We start from the raw sequence: 16,937 nt of genomic DNA, 5'->3' as shown, positions 1-16,937 counted from the left end.
CCGATGAACGTTGTTACAATAATATACAACAATACATCTCCCCTCTACAGGTAACCAGTTCATTTCTTTAAGACAGATTAACATCATCTTAATCAACTTTATTTCTAAAGAAGTTTCAAACTCCTGCTCTCTGGTCAAGTTCTTGATGAATATCTAGTAGAACATCTGTGTACTTTTGCGCACGTCCAGGGTCTGTGAAGAACTTATTCGATCCTCCTTGTACAAAAACCTTAAGAGTCACAGAATGCCACAAAATGAAACCATATCCTTTTTTCCACAAAGTGTTTTTGACAGGGTTAAATCCTTTTCTTCAACAATTCAAAGCTAATGTTAGGGTTAAAATACATCTTGTTTCCATTATATTCTAATGTACCCTTTCTTTCTTTGGCTTGTTTTGCTGCTAGCTCTAATTTTTTTCCCCTGACTTGATAACAAAGAAACTTTATCAAAGTAGGCTGCAGTTTTTGATCTGGTGATGGTCGTGACCTCAGAGCTCTGTGACACCCTTCTATTTCGATATCTCCTTGGAACTCATTCTGTCCCAAGGTTTCTTGAATCCACCTTCTTTAAGCCTAACTTTGACATTGATATTGTGTTTTCTACTAAAATTTTCCAGAGTCCACTTTTTCTTGAACCATTAATACATCAAATTCCATATTCTGAACTCTGTCTTCAACTTCATCAAATCTTTTCCGCAAATTATTAACTTGAGTGAAAATGTTATTAGTTTTTTCATCTGATTTCCTGTTCTCTATCCTTACTTGTTTCAGCTCTTTCATAATAATTAGTTTCAGTACTCAATTTCTGAATATTAATTGGCATTTTAGATTTGGTACCTCTTTTAGCAACAACCCTGCCTCTTCTTCTTCTTCTTCTTCTTCTTCATCTTCATTGCTGTAAAACCAGCTTGTAGAGGCAGCGATTCAAACAGGCTGCCTTCCTTAGTGATCTGTTCATATTACCACGATCTGCGCATGCACAGCTCCTCACACGTGCGAGTAACGTGTCTTCATCTTCCCCATTGTCCCTTGGTTACTGCAGCTGCATAAGTGCTGCAGTGCATTGTGTTACCACTTTTGGAGTTCTTGCCAGTCGGACAGAAGTCTTCACCACAGCACCCAGATCCATCTGTAAGGTAGGCCTTTCTTGTTGCCCTTGTTAGGTTTTTTTTCGTTGCACAACGCTCTTAACTTTTTTTGGCAACATTTGTAAGAGAATCTCTGTTTATTTAGGAACAATTTCCAAAGATTTAATCTCTGTCTCTGCATTTTTTCCACTTTTAAAAACTTTTTTTCAGGAGAGCCAGATTCCTACATCCTGGCTCTATGTCATCATGAGTTGTCCCCCCTCTATTCAAGAAGGAAAGGAAATTATCGACCGATTAACCTGACATCAGTGGTTGGGAAGATGTTGGAGTCGATTGTCAAGGTTGAGGTTATGGAGTATTTGGAGGGACATGACAGGGTGGACCAAAGCCAGCAAAGTTTCTTTAAGAGAAAATTTTGCTTGATGATTCTATTAGAATTCTTCAAAGAAGTGACCAGCAGGCTGGATAAGGGAGATGCAGTGGATGCTGTGTTTTTGTATTTTTAGAAGGTCTTTGACAAGGTGTCGCACATGAGGCTACCTAACAAGATAAGAGCTAACGGTATAACAGAAAACATACTAGCGAGGGTAGGGCATTGGCTAATTGACAGGAAGCAGAGAGTTACGGGGATTATATTCTGGTTGGCAGTCAGTTTTAGATTATGGAATGGCTTTGAGGCCAAGTTTGCAGATGATCTGAAGGTAGGTGGAGGAGCAGGTGGAGTTGAGGAACAGGGAGGCTGCAGAAAGATTAAGACATTTAGGAGAATGGGAAAAAAAAGTTGGATGAAATATAATGTCGGAAAGTGTCATGCAATTTAGTGAAAAAAAATAAATGGGTAAACTAATTTTTAAATGGAGAGAAAATTGAAGATGGAGTGAAACACTAAAGTCTGCAGATGTCGAAAACTGGAGGGCCTCAGTCGATCATGCAGGTATCAAAGTTTTGGTGCTGAGCTCTTCCTCAAGAAATAAGCAAAGAACAGGAAGGTGTCTGAATAAAGACTGAAGATTGGCAAGGGGAGGAGTCCAAACCAATTAAAGGTCTTAATTGGATATGATAAGAGGAGAGGTAAAAAATGGAGAGAGATAGAGCAAGAGAGAAGTGGGGGAAAGGTGATGGGGGAAGACTAAAGGGGGTCAATTAATGGAAGTTGGTTTTAATGGCATCCATAAAGGTGTCCAGGTGGAAGATAATATTGTTTCACTGATTTGCTGGTGGCCTCAGACTAGCAGTGCATGAGACCATGGACAGACATGTCAGCAAGGGAATGGGACAGGGAATTGAAATGGGAGGCCACTAGGAGATCCACACTATACAAATAAATATTAAAAATTGTTACAGAAATATGAGAGTCACAGATGGTTTGTGTGAGCAGTTCTTTTGGTTGTTTAGACTTCCCACTGCCTGTAGGAAGAAGTTGTTCCTCTGCCATCTTTCCAGATGGGAGCAGCTGGAAGATGCTGTGTGCGGGGTGGAAGAGGTTCTCAATTATTTTATCCACTCGCTTCAAATGACAATCCCGATAGATCACATTGATGGGACTCCAGTGATCCCCCGCCACTGTTATGGTCTTGAGGATTGACTTCCGATCCATTTCTCTGCAGCAACCTCACCACACTGTGATTCAACTGGCCAGACTCTCTTGATAGAGCTCCTGTAAAAATTAATATAGTGGTGGCCGGCAGCCTTGCCCACTTCAGTTTTCTCAGGAAGCGCAGTTACTGTTGTGCCTTCCTGACAAATAGGAAGACGTTGAGTGTCCACAATAGTTCACTAGTTCAGTGAACTCCAAGGAACTGTGCTCTCTGCTTTGTACTACAGAGTTGTTGATGTGCAGTGGAGGGTGGTCGTTCCTGGTCCTCCTGAAGTCCATGATCATCTCCTTCGTCTTGGCCACATTGAGAGTCAGGTTGTTCCTCTTACACCATTTCACGAAATTTTCCACCTCTTCTCTGCAATGAGACTCATCGTTGTTGTTGATGAAGCCAATGACTGTTGTGTCATTTGAAAATCTGATGACTCGGCTGGACCTGGATCTAGCGTCCTGTTTTGCGGAAACTGCCAAAATGTTTGGCCTGGAAGTCAACCTGAAGAAAACGGAGGTCCTCCATCAGCCAGCTCCCCACCATGACTACCAGCCCCCCCACATCTCCATCGGGCACACAAAACTCAAAATGGTCAACCAGTTTACCTATCTCGGCTGCACCATTTCATCAGATGCAAGGATCAACAATGAGATAGACAACAGACTCGCCAAGGCAAATAGCGGCTTTGGAAGACTACACAAAAGAGTCTGGAAAAACAACCACCTGAAAAACCTCACAAAGATAAGCGTATACAGAGCCGTTGTCATACTCACACTCCAGTTCGGCTCCGAATCATGGGTCCTCTACCGGCATCACCTACGGCTCCTAGAACACTTCCACCAGCATTGTCTCCGCTCCATCCTCAACATTCATTGGAGCGCCTTCATCCCTAACATCGAAGTACTCAAGATGGCAGAGGCCGACAGCATCGAGTCCACGCTGCTGAAGATCCAGCTGCGCTGGGTGGGTCACGTCTCCAGAATGGAGGACCATCACCTTCCCAAGATCGTGTTATATGGCGAGCTCTCCACTGGCCACCGTGACAGAGGTGCACCAAAGAAGAGGTACAAGGACTGCCTAAAGAAATGTCTTGGTGCCTGCCACATTGACCACCGCCAGTGGGCTGATATCGCCTCAAACCGTGCATCTTGGCGCCTCACAGTTCGGCGGGCAGCAACCTCCTTTGAAGAAGACTGCAGAGCCCACCTCACTGACAAAAGACAAAGGAGGAAAAACCCAACACCCAACCCCAACCAACCAATTTTCCCCTGCAACCGCTGCAACCGTGTCTGCCTGTCCCACATCGGACTTGTCAGCCACAAACGAGCCTGCAGTTGACGTGGACATTTACCCCCTCCATAAATCTTCGTCCGCGAAGCCAAGCCAAAGAGAGAAGGGAGTGTGAACAGGAGCGGCTGAGCACACAGCCCAGAGGTGCACCAGTGCTTTGTGTGATGGTGCTCGACATTCTGTTATAGACCTGGACAGATGTGGTCTTTCTGTTAGGAAGTCCAGAATCCAATTACACAGAGAAGTATTGAATCCCAGCAAGAACAGCCTCTGTCGAATATCATATTAAATGCCAAGTAGAAGATGATGAACATGAGGTGTCATTCTTGGGGTGGATCAGAACAGAGTGAAGGAACAAAGTTCTTTAATCGTCTGTTCCTTCTATTGGTGAATTGAAATGGGTCCAGCATCTTTGGGATGGTGGTGAAAAAGGCAAAAGCTATGCTGGCATTCATTTCAAGAGGAATAGAATATAAGAGCAAGGATGTGACGTTGAAACTTTATAAGGCACTAGTGAGACCTCTCTTGGAATATTGAGAGCAGTTTTAGGCTCACTTAAGAAGGAACATGCTGACATTTGAGACCGTTTAGAAGAGGTTCACAGGATGATTCTGGGAATGAAAGGGTTAGCATATGAAGATTGTTTAACAGTTCTTGGTCTATACATTGGAATTTAGGAGAATGAGGGGGAGATCTCATTGAAACACTGAGAATGTTGAAAGGTGTGGACAAAGTAGATGTAGAAAAGTTGTTTCCCATGGTTAGAGAGTTTAGGGCAAGAGGGCACAACTTCAGGATTGAAGGGTGTCTGCTTAGAACAGAGATGCGGATTAATTTCTTCAGCTGGAGTGTGGTAAGTCCGTGGAATTTGTTGCCAGAGGTAATTGTGGAGGTCACATCATAGGGTGTACTTAAAACAGAGATTGATAGGTTCTTGATTAGCCAGGGCATCAAAAGTTATGGGGAGAAGGCCGGGCAGTGGGGCTGAGTGGGAAAATGGATCAGCTTATGATTAAATGGCAGGGAAGACTCAATGGGCTGAATATTTCTGCACCTATGTCTTATGTCTTATGGTCTTAAATACGCTACACTCAGTCCCCTCTCCTACATCATCAATGTCTATCATGAACAGCAGTAGCACTGATTGCAATCCAGAGATGCACCCATTTATCGCAATTATCTGCCTTCCATTGGTGAACCAATTCTCTCTTCATGCTGATACATGACCTCTAACTCCATGCATCCTCACCTTGTGGTGCCTTTGATGCAGCACCTTATCGAATACCTTCTGGAAATCCAAGTAGACAATACGCTCTACCCTCAAAGATCTCCAGTGAATTTGTCAGACAGGACCTGCCTTTCCTGAATCCATGTTGTGACTGCCTGATGGAACAATCTCCATCCAGATGTCTTTCTATTTCTTCCTTAATATTTGAAGCTGTCATTAATTTAATTTCTAATTAAATTGATGGTAGCTTCAAGCATTTTCCCGACTGCAGACAACTTCCGGCAATACCAGCTCAGCTCTCTACAGATGTAATGTCCTTCTCTGAGTCAGAAAGTTGTGAATTGATCTAGCCTGCAGTATTTTAGGAATAAGATGGTAAAACAATGACTATTCAATGTCTTAGGAAATTGTAAAGGATTCAAAGGCATTATATGCTGAAAAGATAAAGGGAACTATCTATTCATAAAGGGAACTTTCTTCCTTAAAGTCACTGGAACAGAATGTCTAGCCCTTATTAGTAGCTTGTGCTAATGGTTCTTCATTGGCTCACATGGTGCTTTAATATCAGAACTTCAAGTCTTCCTTTTAGTAGGGAGAAGTAGCTAAAAATATAACAAGTCTGTATAATATTATGAATCTCTGAGCCATTTCAGAATGGGATTTAGCGCTGAATGAAAACTGTAATTAGGGTCAAAAAATTGAAATTAAGTGATATAAAATGTAAAATGACACCCAATATTTCTTTTCATTACATTATACAAGCATAAAAGCTGCAAATTCATCAAACGAATGAAGTTGCAATAGTGTGACATACCTTTGGAACAGAGTTGACCTGCTGCTGTGGCCCTAGACTCCGTCGTGATAAAAGGATTGAAAACAAGGAGCAAAAGCATGAACCACATCTTCACAACAACGGACGCTGCAAGGAATAAGCTCAAAGGACCACACCTCAACGTCTTCTGTGACACACAAGAGGCTTTGATCTAAAATCAGTCAGGAAAAGGCTTATTTCAGCTTGTACATGGTTTAATTATTAAACAAAGACGCCCTGGTAAACAATCCATGTATCTTCACAAACCTGTCACTGCTGCAGTCATGACAGATTAAAATGTTGCAGTGATCAGAGTTATAAAGGAAAATCAATCACTAAACTTGCTGGATAGCTGATTGACACTCCATATAATCCTGCTGATTCACTATCAAATATAAGCATCAAAACACTTCATGGTTTCCCAAACACTTTACCAAGTGCAAAGCTAATTAGCTTGATAGAAGACACACAGGATACATCAGTCGCCAGTATTTGAAGACAGACTCACTCAGGATTGTTGAAGACCTGTGGCTTGGAAATACTGATTGTCCTTTATTCTCCCACTGATGTTGTTTAACCTGCTCAATTCCTTCAGGAGGCTGTATTTGTAATTAGCATTATACTTCATTTCAACTAACTCCAGATAAAAGATAAGACACCTGTACCACACCCTCGATCATCTATGGACTAGCCAATCTTGTATCTGAACTATCAATTCACCATGGAACCCCTGCATCTGCACATTCTGGATCAGCCCACCACAAGGAACCTCGTCAATCAAAGTCTATGTAGGCAACATCCACTGCCCATCCTTGTCAATCACCTTTGTCACTTTTTCAAGTAACTCATTTAAATCAGTAAGACATGACCTGGCCCTCACAAAGCTGAGTTTACTGACCCTAAACTGACCATAATTCCCCTCATGTGCATAAATGCTATCCCAAATTATCTTGTCCAGTCTGATGTGAGGCTGACTGGTCTCTAATTTCCTGCATTATCCTCATTCCCCTTTTTTTTTGAAAGTTTTATTTATCACTTGATTCAATACCAAACAATTATTCAATTATGTATAGATAATAAAACTTTATTCAATACAAGGTGATACAAAAATATTTATATTTTTCCCCCAAAACCGCCTCCCCTCCCCCAAAGAGGAAAAGAAAAAAAGAAAGGAAAATGTAAAGAAAACACCTAGACTATATATTAATCGCTGATCATATTCTCTTGATATAACTATTGTATCTCCTGATTATTGATTGAGAAGAGTGGGTGATGTAGATGATGTGGATGGGTTTTTATTAACAAATCTTATAAAAATACCCAATCTGATTCCTTAAACTGTAAATAATTTTTTCTTATGGTATACAATTTTGTATTTCAGTGTTCCATCTGTCCATCATTATAAAATTTTCTTTTTTTCCAGGTCACTGCTACATATTTTTTTGCTAGCACTATTGCTATATTAAGAAGTTTTTCCTGATATTTATCCAACTTCAATTTCATATCTTCTTCACATAGATTACCAAGTAAAAATATTCTCGGATCCTTCTGTATTTTTATCTTCATAATTTGTCCTAATAATATACTCAAATCTTTCCAAAGTTTTTCTACTTTAACACAGGACCAAACTACATCTAAAACATTTATCAGAATAATTTGAGTTAATCCTTTTAATTTACATGGAATCTAATACAATTAATGTAAAAAAAATTTACTGAACGATTTGATATCAAACATTAATTGTATGTTTCATATTGTATCTTGGCACAATCTTGACCAAACTTCTTCTTGAATTTGTACTCATTCCCCTTCCTGAACAAAGGTACAACATTAGCCTCTCTCCAATCCTCTGGGTCTTCTCCTGTCACTAGTGAGGATGCAGAGATCTTCATCAAGACCCAAGCCATCTTTTCTCTTGCCTTTTTCAATAACTGAGGATATATCCCATGAGGCCCTGGGGATGACTATCTTAATGCTCCTCAAAGGCCCAACACCACCACCTTCTGGATCTCACAATGCCCGAGCACATGAGTATTCTCCACAGTGTCCGTGTCCTTCCCCTTGGTAAACACTGATGCAAAGTTCTCATTTACTACCTCACACATTTCCTCTGACTCTGAGCATAAATTCCCTGCTCTGTCCTGAGTGGGCTTATCCTCTCCCTATTTTTCCTCTTGTTATTAATTGAAATCCTCATGGTCAAACTCTACACAATCTTTTTCACCAAGGACAAGTAGTCTCATGAAACAGGATGTTCCATGGCAATATGGTTTGCTCCATCCTGGGGATGAAATGAAGCTCCAAGTGTAGAAATTCTTGGTGTTTGTATTACTTTCTCAAAGGTAGCCATCAAATTGAGGGTCAAGTTTATTGCATTTTTCACCCCTTTCTATGAAGCCTCAATCCAGATGTAATGTGAGACTTCTGTAGTGCGTGAACAGGGTATAAGACATATACAAGAACATAGATCTTGGTTCCTACCATTGGAAAAAGTACCACTTCCACACCTGCACACTAACTCTACCACATCTGAGCTCTTCACCCATCTTTTGGTGATGGCCCCAGATCTTCCGAACTATATTTCTGACACTTTCAGGTAAATGGACCGGAAAGAGAGCTGAGAACGAAATCTGTTGAACAGGTTCCCTGCGCTGGACAAAGCTCTGCATCAGGGGTCAAGGGTTGTGTTGAGGTTGGTCCAATTACACTCAGCTAGAGATGGAACATATCTTTTGGAGAAGATGGTGTGCAATAAAATTACACCATCCAGCAAATTGTTCAGCCCTAATTATGTCTTTATTACTGCCATAAGACACTCATTAACAGGAGTTCCATCAATAAAAGTTTACGTCAAAGAACATTTCCCAGAGTTAACAAGTAACTACAACAATAACAAGCAAAAGTACCACTTTAGATTTTAAAATTGCCCAAGTCACTGGAGACCACAGCACTGGAAAGTCCTTTTCTTGCAGTAGTTTTCCAATTAGTGTTAAAGCTCTGTGGGGTACAAGAGGGCAAGAATAACTGGCCTCAATGACAACCACCCTGTGGCACTGACCTCCACCATTATGAAATGCTTTCAGCATCTGGTGATGGAATGCATCAAAGCACACCTCATAGAGAGTGCACACTGTAATTAGGTAAAAAATTTGAATTAAGTGATACAAAATGTAAAATGACTGGTAATCACCTAATATTTCTTTTCATTACATTATACAAGCATAAAAGCTGCAAATTCATCAAACGAATGAAGTTGCAGTAGTGTGACATATCTTTGGAACAGAGTTGACCTGCTACTGTGGCTCTAGGCTCCGTGGTTATAAAAGGTTATAAAAGTAGCTCATCTATTTAAATTTGCCTATAGAAGAAACCGTTCCACAGTCGACATTACAGTCCTGTTGCTTCACTCTGTCCTGGCTCATCTGGAGAACGATGCTTCATATGCAGGCTGCTGTTCACTGACTTCAGCCCAGCATTTAATACAATCATTCCCCAGAGGCTGGTGGAGATGCTGACCTTGTGCGACTCAACACCCCTCTCTCTATATCTGGATCCTGGACCTCCAAATGGAAGGACCACAGTCTGTCTGGGCCGGCAGCAGAACATCGAGCACTGTCATGCTGAGCACTGGTGGACCTCTGGGCTGTATGCTCAGCCTGCTCCTGTTCATGCTACTGACCCACGACTGCATCATCAGATCCAGCTCCAACAGTGTCAACAAGTTTGCAGATAACACAATAGTCATTGGTCTCATCAGCAACAACAATGAGTCGCACTACAGAGAAGAGGTGGAAAGTCTCGTGAAATGGTGTGAGAGTAACAATCTGAGTCTCAACGTGAACAAGATGAAGGAGATGATCGTGGACTTCAGGAGGACCAGGAACCACCACCCTCCACTACACATCAACAATTCTGTAGTAGAGAGGGGAAAGCACCAAGTTCCTTGAAGTTCACTTAACTAGTGACCTATAGAGGACACTCAGCAGCGACTACACTTCCTGAGAAGACTGTAGCAGGCAAGGCTACCGACCACCATTACATCAACCTTCTACAGGAGCTCTATTGAGCTCTACATCACAATGGGGTATGGTTGCTGCAGAGAAATGGATGGGAGGTCAATCCAAGGACCATAAGAGTTCTAGAAAGGATCACTGGAGTCTCATTCCTCCCTATTGACGTGATCTACCAGGAACATTGTCTGAAGAGGGCATGCAAAATTATTGAGGATGCCTTCCACCCTGCAGACAGCATCTTTCAGCTGCTCCCATCAGGGAAGAGATCCAGGAGTATCAGAGTCAGCACCACCATGCTAAGGAATAGCTTCTTCCCTCAGGCAGTGAGAATGCTGAACAACCAAAGAAACTGTTCACACCAACCATCCGAGACTCTCATATTCATGAAAATGTATTTATTTACTTATTTGTACAGGTGAAATACTTGTCCTGACATAGGTAAAACACTAAAATCTGTAGGCACATTGGTTGAAGTAAAAATACAAAGCTGGAGAAACTCAGCAGGTCAAACAGTGACCTGCAAATCAAAAAATACATAACTGACATTTTTGGCTTGAGCCCTTCATCAAGGTATGGAAGAACGTTGGCAGGCATCTGATAAAAAAAAAGTATGGGGAAGGTGTGGTAACAAAGACAGGAAGTGATGGGTGGAGAAGGAAGGGAAGGGATAGCAGAGATCAAGGGGAGAAGGGATATCTAGGTGAATAGAGAGAGAGGGGAGGGGAGCTAGAAAGGGGGAGGAAAAGAGGGAGGGGAAAGAGAAGAGCAGTTAATCACATCCTGTTGGAGAGTGCCCAGATGGAAAATAAGGTGTTGTTCCTCCAATTTGCAGGTGGTCTTGTTGGCACAGTGCATAAGGCCATGGACAGACATTTGAGTATGAACTAAAATGGTTGGCTACTGGGAGGTCTATGTTACTGTAGCGGATGGAGTGAATGTACTCTGCAAAGCGATCTCCCAGTTTGCGCCCAGTCTCTCCAATGTGGAGAAGATCACAGTAAATTAGATGCAGTAAATTAGCCCCATGGATATACAAGTTAAGTGTTGATTCACTTGAAGTGTCTGTTTGTGGCCCTAGACTGAGGTGTGGGCGCAAGTGTGGCACCTCCTTTGGCCACAGGGGAAGGTGGTATGGAGGGGAAGGTGGGGAGGGATGAGTACATGAGGCAGTCACAGAGGGAGCGGTCCCTATGGAAGGCAGAGAGGGGAGGAGAATAAAAAATGTGTCTGGTGGTGGGATCCCAAAGTAAGTGCTGGAAATTCTGGCAGATAATGTGTTAGATGTGGATGCTGGTGGGGTTGTAGGTGAGGATGAAGGGGATTCTATCTTATTGCATCTGGGGCAGAGGGGGCCAGGGCAGATAGGCAGGAAATAGAGCAGTTGCGGGTAAGGGCTGAATCGATGGTGGTGAAGAGGAAGCCACGTTTGTGGAAGAAGGCAGACATTTTGGAAGATTTGGACTGGAAGACCTCATCTTTGGAACAGATGTGATGGAGACAGAGAAATTGAGAAAAGGGGATGAAATCTTTGCAGTGGACAGGCTGTAAGGAACTGTAGTCAAGATAGTTGTGGGAGTTGGAGGGTTTGTAATATACAGTATGTCGGTAGAAAGCTGGTCTCCTGAGATGGAAACAGAAAGATCCAGGAAGGGAAGAGTGTTATTGGAAATGGACCAGGTGGGTTTGGGATCGGGGTGGAAGTTGGACACAAAGTGGATGAAGTTGACAAGCTCATCATGGGTACATGAGGCAGCCCAGATGTAGTCATCGATATACCAGAGAAAGAGTTGAGGGGTCTTGCCTGTGTAGGCTTGTAGCATGCATTTTTCCACAAAGACCACAAACAGGCAGGCGTAGCTGGGACCCATGCGGGGACCCATGGCTATTCCTTTGATTTGGAGGAAGTGAGATGAGTTAAAGGAGAAGTTATTTAGAATAAGGACAACTTCTGCCAGGTGGAGGAGGGTGGTGGTTGAAGGTGACTGGTTAGGTCTTTGGTCCAGGAAGAAGCAAAGTGCTTTCAGACCTTTTGTGTTGGGGATGGAGGTATAAAAGGATTGGACATCCATCGTGAAGATGAGCTAGTCCATTTGGGGGAATCTAAAGTCACTGAGGAGATGTAGGGCATGTGAGGTGTCGCAGATGTAGGTGGGGAGGGATTGGACCAGGGGAGAAAGGATAGAGTCAAGGTAAGGTGAAACTAGTTCAGTGGGACAGGAGCAGGCAGAAACAATGGGTCTGCCAAGATGGTTGGGTTTGTGTACCTTGGGGATGGGAGACAGTGAGGTTAGTGGTCGTGGGAGGGAGGTGGCCAGCACTGATGTGGTTGGAGTTGGTGTTGGCAATGGTGGTTTGATGAGCTGTGGTGGGGTCCTATGGGAGGGGTAGGTAGGAGATGTCTTAAACCTGTCGTTGGCCTCACAAGATAGAGGTCAGTGTGTCAGACCACATCAGCACCACCCTTGTCTGAAGGTTTGATGGTGAGGTTGGGAATCAATACAGAGTCAATACAGAGTATCATAAAATGGCTGAGATCACTGGGGTCTCCCTTTCCTCAATTGGTGACATTCACCAGGCCCAAAGGATTATTGCTGACACCTGCCATCCATCACAGAGTTTCTTTGACCCACTACCTTCAGGAAGGAGGTACAGGACAAGGTTGCCAGATTTGGCACCAGATAAAAAAATGAAAACATTTTAAAAATTGTAAAAAGTGCCAAGAGAACCAAAAAGAGCCTAAAAATCATCTAAAACTGCCCAAAACCCACCAATTGGCACTTTCTGCCGCCAACTGTTTCAGGGAAGTGCCAATTTTCTGCCTTTTGGCACCAAAGGAGCCAAATCTGACAACATTGATACAGGAGCATCAAAATCAGGACTGCCAGGCTGGACAATAGCATCTTCCTACAGGCCGTGAAATTGATTAATGGTATCGTGTAACCAAGTAAAGCATCCATGACTGTCTCTCAGAACTCCTTCCAATAATTTACCTACTACTGACATCAAGCTCACCAGCCTGTAATTACTTGGTTTATTTTTGTGCCTTTTTTAAACAACAGAACAACATGAGCTACCCTCCAATCCTCTGGCACCTCAAAGGACATTTTGAATATATCAGCCAGATATAAAACTGAATTTCAGGACTTATTCATGACAATAAATTCTGATTCAAGGCCCCTGAAATTTCTATACTAGTCTCCCTCTAGGTTGGAGGGAAGATCATATCTGGCCCAGGTGATTTATCCACCTTTATTGGCAAAAGGGCTGCAAGCACTTCCACCTCCTTGATCTCCATCTGTTCCATGACACTTCTGTTTGTTTCCCTTCCTTCCTTATGTTCTTTATCAGTTTCCTGAATAAATACAGATGCAAAAAAAAACTGTTTAAGATCTCCCCCATTACGTGAGGCTCCACACATAGTTGACCACTCTGATCCTCTAGGGAACCAATTTTGTCCATTACTATCCTTTTACTCCTAACATACATGTAGAAACCCTTTAGGTTTACTTTCACATTATCTACCAGAGCAACCTCGTGTCTTCTTTTTGCCTTCTAGTTCCTCCTTATGTTCCCCCTAAACTTTTCCCCTTTCACTCTTAATCCATGTCCTCTGGTTTATATCTCACCTACACTCAGTGCAACAAGCCTACCTCTATTTACTCTGTCTATCCCCTCATAATATTAAATAACTCTATAAAATCTCCCTTCATTCTTCTATGCTCCAGGGAATAAATTCCTAAACTGTTTAACCTTTACCTGCAACTCAATTCCTGAAGATCCTGTTTATCAATCTCAGAGCCTGGGGAAAGAAGTTATTTTCCACCCTGGCAGTCCTGCTTTTGATGCTCCAGTGTCTACTTCCCCATGCCAGTAGGTCAAAGATCCTGTGTGATGGATAGTACTTAAATGTTTTCCTTAAATTAGACATACAGCACTGTAACTGGCCAATTCGGCCCTACAAGTCCGTGTAGCTACTGAACCACGCAATGAGGCAGCCAGACAGGTCATTCTCAAGTTTGCTCATGTAAAATGTTTTCAAGATGGAAGCCTTCCTCTTTGCCAGATAAGTGTATTTTTCGGTTGCTTGAGACTTACTCCTACACTGCCTAATAAGCTGATACACCATCAATTATTCAAATGACTGTTGTTGAGAAACCAATAGGCTTTTATTCACTGAAGAACAACAGCACATCTACACTGCTTGACTGACCTGCACTGAGGAACCGTCACCTTTATACAGGAGCCTGTGGGTGGGGCTACAGGTTCAGTCGGCCAATGGGTGTGCCTGACCAGACACTTATGTGCAAACAGTGGTTTTCCACATTCATCCCTTGTTTTTAAAAAGAGTCCAGCAGGGTGAAGTGGACTAAGTCACAAATTTAGTCTCTCAGGTGGTCTGGTCATTCGCTGGGACTGTCGTAGTACCAGTTGTGGCTGAGGTGCAGTGACCGAGTCCTGGACAGTCTTGGGCGCCTGTATATGTTCATCGATGCTGTGCTGGTGGGTAAACGCGATGAGTCTGGTGTATCCTCCCTTGGTCAGGGGCTGGGTACCAGGGGTCAGATGCATCATATGTATTTAATGCTGAAGGGTGTGTTGGGTGATCTGCAGAGGTCTCCAGGGACCCTGGAGGAGCCAGGTCCCTGACAGAGATGGTGCCATCATGTCTGTCAGTGTGGCCACATAGGGATATTGGGGATTGGCATGGAGGGGGGTAGACATTTTTGACAGGGGGTTCCAGAGTAGGATGGTCCCTGGGGATGTCAGCCATGCCAGCAGCATTGTCCCTGTCGCAGATGTCCTGGGAAAAGAAAACATATGTTCATGTGGTGTGACATTTGTGGCAGTACATAGCAGGGACCTGATAGAGTGGAGGGCCTCTTGACAGCAGGAAACTGGGAAACTCTTAGATCGCAGGGCCAGGAGGACAGCCTTCCAAAATGTGGCATTCTCTCTTTCCACTTGCCCGTTGCCCTTCAATCCTGGATGATGCCATTGTTGTTTCACACAACTTTATTCAAACAGCTGCTACAGGAAAAGCACAACCAAGGCTCTCCACTGGCTGAATATTTGCTCCCATCTTCACAAAAGATTCATGTGTTACTTCAGGGAATATTTACTTTTACTATTTTAAACTTACGTATTTTTACCTATTATTTTATTCTTATTTATTTAAATTTTTTAATTTACTTTCCTTGATTTTTTTTGGCGGTTACTCGAGGTTGCCAGTTACTTGAATTCCAGAGACATGGCGTTTTACTGTACTTCAAATAAACTAGTGTTTACAGCTCTGCAACGAAGAATTACAGAGATTCAGAGATTTTATGAATAAAGATTTTTAACAAGAATCAAAATTTATTATCATGAACATGTCACGAAACTCGTTGTTTTGCGACAGCATCACAGAGCAAATTTTGCTATAAATTACATTTTAAAATTAATATATTAGTTCAGAAACAAGAGAAAGTGAGGTAGTGTCTGTGGTTCATTGTCCATTCAGAAATCTGATGGCAGAGCTGGGTTTGTCTTCAGGCTCCTGTCCCTCCTTCCCGATGGTAGCAGAATGAAGGGGGCATGGCCTGGGTACTGGGGGTCTTTGAGGATGGAGGCTGCTTTTTTAAAATACCACTGTCCTCAATGGAATTAAGACTGATGCCCATGATGATGCTGGCTGAGTTGACAGTGATAGAACTGGTCAGAATGCACCTGTAGAAATTTGCAAGGCACATGTGCCTAATCTAGTCAAACTCTTCAAGAAGTATAGCCACCGATGAATAAGCTTCATGGCTGCATCGACATGGAGGTCACAGGACAGATCTTCAGAGATGTTGACACACAAGTATTTGATGTTCTTAATCTTTTCCACTGCTGACCCATCGATGAGGGCTGGTGTTTGTTCTCCTGACTTCCCCCTCCTGAAGTTCATGTTTTGCTAATGTGTGCAAGATTGTTGTTGTGACACCACTCAACAAGCTTATCTAACTCCCTCCAGTGCATTTCCTCTTGGCCGTCTGTGATTCCGCTGATGATAGTGGTGTCATTGGAAAATTTGTAGATGTCATTGGAAATATGCATACCAACACAGTGATGGGTGTGGAGCGAGTAGAGCAGTGGGCACCCTTGAGGTGCGCCTATGTTGATTATCAGTGAGGAGGAGACATTGTAACTGATCTGCACTGACTGTGGACTTCTGATGGGGAAGTCAAGGATCAAGTTGTAGAGGATGGTGCAGAGGCCCAAGATTTGGAGTTTATTGACCAGCACTGAAGGGATGATGGTGTTGAAAGCTGAGATGTAGTCAATGAAAAGCAGCCTGATGTACATGTTGCTGTTGTCTAGGTGATCCAGGGCTGAGTGGAGACCCAATGATATTGCATCTGCTGGGGAGCAATTGTGGTAGTAGGTGAATTGCAGTGGGTCCAGATCTTTACTTAGGTATGAGTTAATTCTGGCCATGACCAGCCTCTCAAAGCATTTCATCACAGTAGATGTGAGCGCTACTGGGCAGTAGTAATTGAGGCAGCTCTCACTGCTTTTTTTAATTAATTTTTTTTTAGACATACAGCACAGTAACAGGCCATTTTGGCCCATGAGTCCATGCCACCCAATTTACACCACATTAACCCCAGTACGTTTTGAACAGGGAGGAAACTGGATCCCCGGGGAAAACCCACGTAGACATGGGGAGAATGTACAAACTCCTTACAGACACCGTGGAATTCGAACCCCAGTCCCGATCGCTTGCACTGGGAAGGCTTTGTGCTAGCCGAAAGAGGTGGGAAGCTCTGATTGCAGCCATGAGTGTTTGAAAATGTCCCTGAATACTCCAGCCAGTTGGTTGGCTGGCCCGGATTTTCAGTCCCTGGCCAAGTTCTGATGCTTTCCGAGGGTTCAGCCTTGTAAGGATGTTCTGACATCA

General features: G+C 43.0%; 1 protein-coding gene across 1 annotated transcript in view; it reads right to left on the bottom strand.

Annotated features, from left to right (window-relative positions):
* Positions 1 to 6,177, bottom strand: part of cltrn (collectrin, amino acid transport regulator) — a 52,086-nt gene extending 45,909 nt beyond the window's left edge. Inside the window, exon 1 of the mRNA XM_069890283.1 lies at positions 6,009 to 6,177. Within this exon, the coding sequence (XP_069746384.1) occupies positions 6,009 to 6,096 (88 nt within the window). The 5' untranslated portion in view covers positions 6,097 to 6,177. The remainder of the gene's footprint in view (positions 1 to 6,008) is intronic.
* Between the last annotated feature and the right edge of the window lie 10,760 nt (positions 6,178 to 16,937).

The sequence above is a fragment of the Narcine bancroftii genome, chromosome 7, assembly GCF_036971445.1.
Source record: "Narcine bancroftii isolate sNarBan1 chromosome 7, sNarBan1.hap1, whole genome shotgun sequence".
NCBI lineage: Eukaryota > Metazoa > Chordata > Chondrichthyes > Torpediniformes > Narcinidae > Narcine > Narcine bancroftii.
Note: the sequence above shows the minus strand (reverse complement) of the source record. Positions and strands in the feature narration are given on the sequence as shown.